Genomic DNA, 8831 nt, shown 5'->3' on the forward strand with positions numbered 1-8831 from the left:
GGGGGGCGAGGCCGCAGACCCAGCCGAGTTGGGGCGCGCAGAAGCGCCCTCCCCGGCCTCTACCCTTCGTGAGGGGGGGAAAGGGAGAGAAATTTTTCTCCGAAACACCTATCAAGTAACCCGAAGTCCTTACGTTGGAAACAGAATGACACTCCTCCATTCCATTGCTGAGAGTTGTGATTTTTGAGCAATAAATCTAAGTCCGAGGGCAAGGCATTCTCTGCCCCCGGGTCGGCACCGGGGCTCAGGAAGGGCTCGGGAGTGAGGTCGGACCAATGAGCCTCTGCAGATGCCGCGAGCCCCCTAGGGCTCCGGAGCCCTTCTCGGAATTGGCCGAGTCAGGCGGGGAGGGGGCGGGGAGGCCGCCGCCCTCCTTAGGAGGGGCTGCATTGCAGGGGGAGACCGATCTGGCAGGCTCAGTCGCCGAAGAAGGCGAGGGTGTGAGGACGCGACGCCGTCAGAGCCCCAACCGCTTCCTTTTTCTCCAGCCAGAGCAGACTCCGAGACCCCGCAGTACTCCCTCCATCTTTGGAACACGCTAGTAATTCATTGATAACAGGTAAACTAAACTGGGGGCTGGGTGGACGGGGCTGCAGAGGTAGGACAGCCGTTTCCTCTGGTCAAAGACCCCAAATAAGATTGGGGGGGGAGCAGTGAGAGAAGGGGGCGCTATGAACAATGGATCTCGATTTGTTCCCAGATTGACATCTCTGCTAAGATCTCCATCCATACCTCGTTAGCAGGTACCTATACATTGATCTCTACCACTTTACATGTAATTATTTGTCAGCACGCACCTCATTTCAAGTATCCATTTTCCTATGATTTGTTGTCTTGTGCATTTAATATCTTAAGTCTGGTTATCGGTATCTTCCTTTTCAAGTTCTAATTTTTACTACTAGTTCTAGGGGGACTCTATTCCCACTGCGTCCCCCTAGCCTCTGCTGCCCTTGCATTTTCCATTTTGTCTGTAGTATATTCTATTTGTCTCTGTGGGAGGGGGTCTTGAGGGTGAGATATAGGATAATATTGAGAGTATCCTGACATTTGGGGTCTGCACCCCCTCCCCACCTCAAATCTTTGCTCCAAAGAAAGGGACAGCTTGAAGTAGGGAAGATAGGGGCCTCTCCCAGCTGCCTGACCCCACACTGAAATAAGTTCAGCTCCGCAGGAGCTGTTCATAGGAGCAGGTTCTTAGTTGCTCGGTAGAATAAGTGGGGACAGACGTGGCTAATAGAAAAATTCAAGCCCAGAGGGAGGCAGACATGGCAAGGCAGAGAGCATCCATGCCTCCCCGCCAGCCCTCCTCCCACTCTCCATGGTGGCAGGATGACACAGCAAGGCCCAGTGGGGAGAGCTTGACGTCCACGGAGGGTCTGGACAAAGGGTGTCTGGGTGTGTCTGTGTGGGTCACAGAAAGTGCATCTTTTTAATCTGACACATTAGTTATGTATCCCTAAGAATAGACAGTGATATTTAGAGATTACCTTTGCCTAAAATATCTGAGTAATTTTTTTTTGGTACCGGGGATCAAACTCAGAACCTTGCACTTGGGAAGCAGATGGCGGAACCACTGGGCTAAATCTCCAGCCCAGGGTAATTTTATTTTTATTTATTTTTTATTTTTTGGTACCGGGGATTGAACTCAGGTCCTTGCACTTGCGAGGCAGGCGGCAGAACCACTGAGCTAAATCCCCGGCCTGGAGTAATTTTAAATAAAGGATAGAGGGTAGCTGTATCCAGTGCTTATGGTGCAAGACCAAACCCTTTAGGATATGTAAATGTCAGATGTAAGGACAGATGAGAAGAGGAAGGAGAAGCTAGCTGATAAGACGTTTGCAAAATGTGGATGACTTTGAAATTAAACCCATACCATATTAAATTTTAAAAATCACATGATAAATATCTTTACATTAATAAATATTCATATTTTAGCTTCAATTTTCTAGGTAGTCTTATGTTCTTGCCTTGATTTTAAGGCTATGTTTGTATATGTGTCTTCCTGGAATGCATTTGGTACTCTGTACATGCTGTGTGTCAATGGCTCAGATGGAGATTTTAGGCCTTTTGAGTTAATATTTCACAAAATTTCTTTAGGATTTTTTTTTTTTTTTTTTTTTTTACATTTTTGGATTTTTTTTTTTTTTTTTTTGTACCAGGGATCGAACTCTGGTCCTTGTGCTTGCAAGGCAGATGGCAGAACTGCTGAGCTAAATTGCTGGCAGGAATTTATTAATTATAAGAGTGTTCCATCATACACGAACTGTTCAGGCAGTTTTATAAATAACTGTAGTTGTAAGAAAAGGAGTCAATTTGTCAGAGCTTTTTCGCTTTTCTCAGATTCTAGCTTACTCTACTGCATTTCACATTTTTCTCTACTGTGATCAGAATCACAGGAATAATCAACACCTGACCTACACCTATCTATTCTTTTTTATTTCCTTTTTAAGCAAAGCATTTTTGTGTGTGGTGCTGGGGATCAAACCCAGGATCTTATGCACGTTGGCAAGCACTCTACATGCCCAGCCCTAGAACATCTGTTCTTCAAGAACTAGAATCTCACCAGCTGTGGTGGTGCACACTCATAATCCTAGGCTGAGGCAGAAAGATTGCAAGGTCAAGGCCAGCCTGAGCCACATAGCAAGCCCTTGCCTCAAAAACACAGAGAGATATGCTGGGCATGGTGGCACATGCCTGTAATCCCAGCCAGCACTCAGGAGGCTGAGACAGGAGAATCACCATGAGTGTGAGGCTAGCCTAGACTACATAGTGGGACACTGCCTCAAAAAACAACAAACAAACAAACAAAAAAAAAAGAGGAAAAAAAAAAACAAAAAGCTAAAGTCCCACAAAATTTGAGAACATTGACATAGAAGTATATAAAGCTGTAGGCAAAGACTGGGGACTATGAGACTTATAAACTGACTAGAAGTTTTCACAAATCACTAGATGATTTTTAAGGTTTGGTCTAGTTTTAAATTCTATGATTTTGCTCCATGTGATTCTATTTTTTAAAGAGCCCATGATGTGCCCAGCATTACACTAAGGTCACTCTGTGGGAGAAATGCCAGGGAGGGGATATAAAAAGAAGCCAGCTAGCTAGGGGGGAAAAGCTGGTAATATAGTAAACCATTCCAGTGGGCAGTCAGTGGTACTCTTGATTCTAAGGCTTGCTGCTTAGGATCTCCTCAGCCCCAGACCCTAGGAGGGATTGGCTGGTTAATAAGTACAGCTGTTTCCTAGCTCTATGTCTCTGCACATGTCTCTGCAGATTTCTGTGAAGGTGGTGGGGCTGAGTCTCACAGGAGGATGACCTCACCCTCCAGGGCCCTCCCCCACCTGCTCCGGGCCAGCATCACCCTCGGCAGCAGTCTCTCTGCTGAGTAATGCTCACTTCTCGGTTTATTTTGGAGCTTGAACCAAAGGGAGGGGGAACAATTCAGAATTAGCCTACCCACTCACCACTTGTAAAGTTCGTGTTCTCTCATAACATCACTGTGTTCTAGATCAAAGCTTACTTTTTCTGCTTTAGTAGATATTTCATATTATATACGTGCATTTTGGAACCTGTTTAGCGCTATTATTTAGTGTTAATTATTTTTTGTGTATGTTCTGGGGATCAAACCCAGCGCCTTGGGTATGTCTGGCAAATGCTCTACCACTGAGCTAGACACCTAACATCAGGCAGTTATTTAGGAGTCACAGGCCTGGTGAGAGCCAATAGGCCCGGTGAGTGCTAGAGGAAGGCTTTTGAAACGCAGTTCTAATTTTAGAGGCACTGGAATGTTCCTTCTGCTTTGATGGGAATGTTTCAACTAAGGCTTCCCCCCCCCCCACTAAGGCTTCTTGCGCCTTCCCTTGGCTGGTAACTAGGAGGGTGGAGGTTCAGGGAGCTATAATAGTCATAACATCAGGTCAGGTGTGGGTAGGATCAACAGAAGCGGTGAGAGAGCTACTCATTAAAGCATGGGAAAGTATCTCCTTTCAGTGTAGATCTCCCTTCACCTGGGACTCTAATCTTTTTTTTTTTTTTTTTTTTTTTTTTTTGGTACCTGGGATCGAACTCAGGTCCTTGTGCTTTCAAGGCAGGTGGCAAAACCACTGAGCTAAATCCCCAGCCCTCAACCTTTTATTTTGCCAGATTTTTTTGGGGGGGGTACCAGGAATCAAACTTGGGTCCTTGAGCTTGTGAGGCAGGCGGCAGAACCACTGAGGTAAATCCCTGGCCCTCAACCTGTTTTTTTTTGAGACAAGGTCTCACCACATAGTCCATCCAGGCTGGCCTTGAGCTCTCAGTGATCCTCCTGCCTCAGCCTCCCTAGTGCAGGGATTACAGGTGTGTGTCAGCTATCCAACTCCACTTACTCTCATTATCAACAGTTGTACTCTAGGATTAGGATCAAAGGAGGTCCTGTTATAACAAAAATTCTAGAACGATTTGGTTTTGAAGGAGAGGTAGGTTAGAGAGAAGTAGATTGGTAAGATTATCTGTGGACTAATAGATGAATGAATGGTAAGGTACTCATCAGTATTAAATACTGAGGGAAAATGAACCAGCCAGCTTTGTGCATCTGTGTACAGAAAGTACACTGGTTTTACCTTTAGGGAAACTTCCAGTATGTTGGAGATAAGACTATCCTTCTAGGCTGGGTGTGGTGGCACATGCCTATTAGCTGAGCACTCGGGAGGCTGAGGCAGGAGGATCATTGTGAGTTGTAAGCCAGCCTCAGCTACATAGTGAGACCTTGTCTCCAAAAAAAAAAAAAAAGAACCAAATCTCAAAAACAAAAACTAACCTTTCCTCATCTTGGAATGACTTATTTATTGTCTATTGCCTGAGTTAATCTTGAGTCTAATTTTTTTGTTTGTTTGGGTTTTTTGTACTGGAGTCAGGGCCTTGAGCCTTTGAGGCAGGCAGTAGAACCGCTGAGCTAAATCCTTGACCCTAATTTTTTGTTTTTTGGGAGGTTTTTTTGGGTACCAAGATCGAATTTGGGACCTTGCCTTTGTGAGATAGGCAGCGGAACCATGGAGCATTTTAAATCCCCAGCCCTTGTTTTCGTTTTTTGAGACAAGGTCTATGTATTCTAGGTGTGCCTTACACATTGTAGCCCAGACTGGCCTTGAATTTGCAGTGATCCTCCTGCCTTAGCCTCAAGTTCTCAAGTTGTTCTAGGGAGCTTGGATTATTTTACAGATGTAAATGGGGATGTGGAGTTTCTAAACTAGAAAATGCCAAGAGCAAGCTGGATATGGTGGCACAAACCTATAATCCCAGTACTCACTCTGGGAAGCTGAAGCAGGAGGATTGCAGTTGGAGCCCAGCAATTTAATGGAACCCAATCTCAAAAAATAAAACGTGCTGGGCTGAGGATTTAGCTCAGTGGTTCCGCCATCTAAGTGCAAGGTTCTGAGTTCGATCCCTGGTACCAAAAAAATAAAAATAAAAAGGGAGGCAGAAAGAGTTTGCTTTGGCATGAAGACTGACAAGTGGTTTCTTCCTAGGAAGCTATGAGGGACCCTGTGAGCAGCCAGTACAGCTCCTTTCTTTTCTGGAGGATGCCCATTCCGGAACTGGACCTGTCCGAGCTGGAAGGCTTGGGTCTGTCCGATACACCTACCTACAAGATCAAGGACAGCAGCGCTGGCAAAATGACCGGGCAAGCAACTGGAGCAGAGCAGGAGAAGAGCCCTGAAGGTGACGTCCTCCTGGAGTACAGCACCTTCAACTTCTGGAGAGCTCCCATTGCCAGCATCCACGCCTTTGAACTGGACTTGCTCTGAGGCCAAGACTTCTCTCTCCTCACTGTCTTCCCTTTCCAGCTCCTTCCTTCCATCCCTTTACCATTTTCATCTTGTTCTCTTCCCTCTGTTGTGTTGGTGGTGCTGATGAATCTGCTCACTGAGTTGTATTTATTTATTTATTCATCTCTTTATCTACTCCATTCCTCTCAAAAGCCCTTAAGCCACAAAGTAGGGGCTCCAGCAATGTTGTATTGGGTCGCAGGGGCTCCACTGCCCTCCCACCCTGGGATTATCAACTTGAGAAAGTAATCCTCTTGGGGGCACCAAGGAGTAGTAAATAGTACAAAATGGAAGGCTGATTTGTAAAAATTCCATTTTAATCCACTTCAAAGATTGCTCATACCTTCCTAATTTTCTGCTCCTGGCCAGTAAACATAAATATTTCTTGAAGGGTTGACAAAAACCTGTAAGTTTTAATTTGAGGTGACTTGCTACCAAAGATTTCCAAAAGGCTAAGACTTGCTTTTTCAACCCTGCCCCTTCTTATAATACATTCTTTTCCCCCAAAGAGATTGGGGTACCTAAAGGTATAAAACAAGAGGAAATGATAACCTCATGGAAAATGAAAATGGGGAAGTACTAAATCACTTCAGAAATGGCCAAGCTTTTTCTTTTTCAGAAGAGTATATCTTTAACCTATTTACAATTTTGCTCCTAAATAGGTTGAAAACTTGCTGAGAAAAATCAGATTTCAAATCTTAAATCTTGCTAGCTGGTAGGATAATTTGTAAGGTTTTGATTAAGACTTCTAAAGGGAATAGGGTTTGGTCCTCAATATTTTAATCTTGCCCTCTTGTATTTGGAATATATAATACCTATCAGTGTACCTCAGGTGCAGTTCTTTAGCTACTTTAAGACTATGAAATGAACAATTACCCTTTGACCCTACACCTTGTCCCCACTTCTTCCAAAGTTATTGCTGGTTTGTGCTGCCATTTACTTATTTTTTGTTTCTCGGTGGGGGGGTGCCGGGGATGGAACTCGGGCCCTTGAGCTTGCGAGGCAGGTGGCAGAACCATTGAGCCAAATCCCCAGGCCATTACTTGTTTATTTAATAAAGAGGCTCAATACCAGGACTGGATTCTAGTTTTTTTCTCTCCACAGGCCTTAATGTTAGCCAGGTTTTCGCATTTAGGTTATACATTTTATCTAATATTCAATTAAGAGGAAGAATGATTCAAATAGATTTATACATTGAAAGGTGAATTTCAGGTTGAAGAGGTAGGTAACCAAAAAAAGGGGTGAAATCTTACAATTAAAGTAGTTTGTAAGAAAGCTGATTAACCAATCTTATGCTTGTCCACTGATTACCAACATATTTTTGATAAAATTTTCGTAGGTGCCTAAAAAGTAGACTAATTCACCCAGATGTTATCTGCTTATTTGTAATTTGCCACATTCCAAAAAATTATGTGAAACTAACTTGAAAATAGTGTTACAGCCGGGCATTCTTTGAGGCCGAAGGCAGGATTGGAAGCTCAAGACCTGCCTGGGCAATTTTTTTAAGTATCTCAAAATTTTAAAAAAGTTGGGCGGGAGATTTAGTTCAGTGGTCCCACTCCCTGCTTTGCAAGGGAGCACAAGGTCCAGAGTTCGATCCCCGGTACCAAAAAATAAAATAAATAAAAGTAAAGGCCCTGGGTTTAGGCCTTGGGGGGGTGTCTTTGTGTTCCTATTGTTATATTTAAAAACACTAAGTCAGACACAGTATAAGAGGCTGTAAATAGGAATGACTCAAGAATCTTTTAGTGACTTAAATCCTGTCTCAAAATGGGGGGAACAGCTGTGGATGTAAGGCACAGTGAAGGTGCTGGGTTCAAATTTCAGTGGTAAAGAAAAAAATTTTTTTTTAATTTTTAAAAATTCACTCGGTTCTCAAAAATATCAATGCAAATAGTAGTGGACAATAGTGATAAAGATAACATCAATTGAACTCAAGGAGTTTGCACATGGGAGAGACACAAATCCTCTTAAGTAGAGTTTAAACCAGTCAAGGAAAGGAGCCAGGGACAAATGAGGTGTCCTTTTCGGAAGGGCTTTCCCGAGGTCTTCAAGTCCTTGAATCATGGAAACTGGTGGGTGGAGACGGGATCAACTGATAAGCGAAGTGACTGACTGGATTTGCAAACTCATGCTCCATCTTCTGCGCCCCCAAAAGGCACACGCAGTAGGTACTGGTTTCGCAGTCCCATCTGAGAACTTGCTGCTGGCGGCTGAAACGAAATGCGTGATCTTCAGGCAACAGAGGTAAATCCCCGGGCGAAGCCAGGAATGCCCCTGAAGCGTCACCCGAGCTAAGGCAAGGAAGCAAAGTTTTTCCTGTCAACCTTATCGCTGGCTACCCTGGAGTCGTCGTCGAGAGGTAGAACTGAAACTCCAGACACACAGTTTTGATTTCCCTTTAGTGGTTTGTTCAGGTCTTGGCGCCAAAACCACCTTCAAGGTCCGTCCCTTACCGGAACTACACAGTCGTAAAACACGTAATTCCCAACCCTCCGCCTCACTAAATAGTCCCTCCGGGGATGTCGCCGGTACACACTTTTCCGGCTCAAGAGACCTTCACTACAGAAGAAACGAGCTTCAGAAGTTCATCATCTTCTTGTTCGAAAGGAAAAGTGGGTTTTCTAATCAATTTTCCTCCACAGATTCCTCCGCCGAAAAGCGTACTCGCGGAGCCTTCACTTCCGGGTCCGCCATTTTGTTGCCTCCATTTCTCCACGAGGGGGGGTAAAGGCCCCCAAAATATGCATACATGAAAAGGCCAAAAAGTAACCGTCACTGACAGGGAGTTTTACCTAGAGAAGGAAACAGGACCAAACTGGCAGGCTCGGTGAAAGAGCAGCGGGCAGCGTCCGGGACGAGGAGGTGAGGGGGTTAGAGAGATGCAAGGACTGTGGGGGCGTCGGGGCTGGAGTGCGCGGTGCCGTGAGAAGTCGCGGCGCTTCCCAGCCCGGCCCGACCCGGCTCCTGGGTGCTCACCGAGGCGGGAGGAGGGGGCCGGAGAGGAAGGGGATGCTGTGGAGAGG

General features: G+C 45.1%; 2 protein-coding genes across 7 annotated transcripts in view; both read left to right on the top strand.

Moving 5' to 3' along the window:
- Window positions 1-20: 20 nt before the first annotated feature.
- Mllt11 (MLLT11 transcription factor 7 cofactor) lies at window positions 21-6807 on the top strand. 4 transcript variants are annotated; one of them, XM_010616455.3, is made up of 3 exons: window positions 21-559; window positions 701-743; window positions 5506-6807. In XM_010616455.3, exon 3 carries the CDS (start codon window positions 5512-5514, stop codon window positions 5782-5784), a length of 273 nt encoding a protein of 90 aa, XP_010614757.1. In that variant the 5' UTR covers window positions 21-559; window positions 701-743; window positions 5506-5511; the 3' UTR covers window positions 5785-6807. The 4 variants fall into 4 exon arrangements, with proteins under 4 accessions (XP_010614757.1, XP_010614760.1, XP_010614759.1 ...); XM_010616458.3 differs by having other exon boundaries at window positions 5510-6807; XM_010616457.3 differs by lacking the exon at window positions 701-743 and having other exon boundaries at window positions 22-559; window positions 5510-6807.
- A 1507-nt stretch (window positions 6808-8314) lies between these two features.
- Gabpb2 (GA binding protein transcription factor subunit beta 2) overlaps window positions 8315-8831 on the top strand; it is a 23256-nt gene continuing 22739 nt past the window's right edge. The window contains exon 1 of one of the 3 annotated variants that reach the window (XM_010616460.3): window positions 8315-8670. The gene's annotated coding sequence lies outside the window, so the exon portion shown is untranslated. The remainder of the gene's footprint in view (window positions 8671-8831) is intronic. The other 2 variants (XM_010616462.3, XM_010616464.3) reach the window with 2 other exon arrangements.

The sequence above is a fragment of the Fukomys damarensis genome, unplaced genomic scaffold, assembly GCF_012274545.1.
Source record: "Fukomys damarensis isolate Sample0158 unplaced genomic scaffold, DMR_v1.0_HiC HiC_scaffold_33, whole genome shotgun sequence".
Lineage (NCBI taxonomy): Eukaryota > Metazoa > Chordata > Mammalia > Rodentia > Bathyergidae > Fukomys > Fukomys damarensis.

Coding starts and splice junctions, on each gene's coding strand:
- Mllt11 (XM_010616455.3), top strand. CDS start 5,512: ATGAGGGACCCTGTGAGCAGCCAGTACAGCTCCTTTCTTTTCTGGAGG.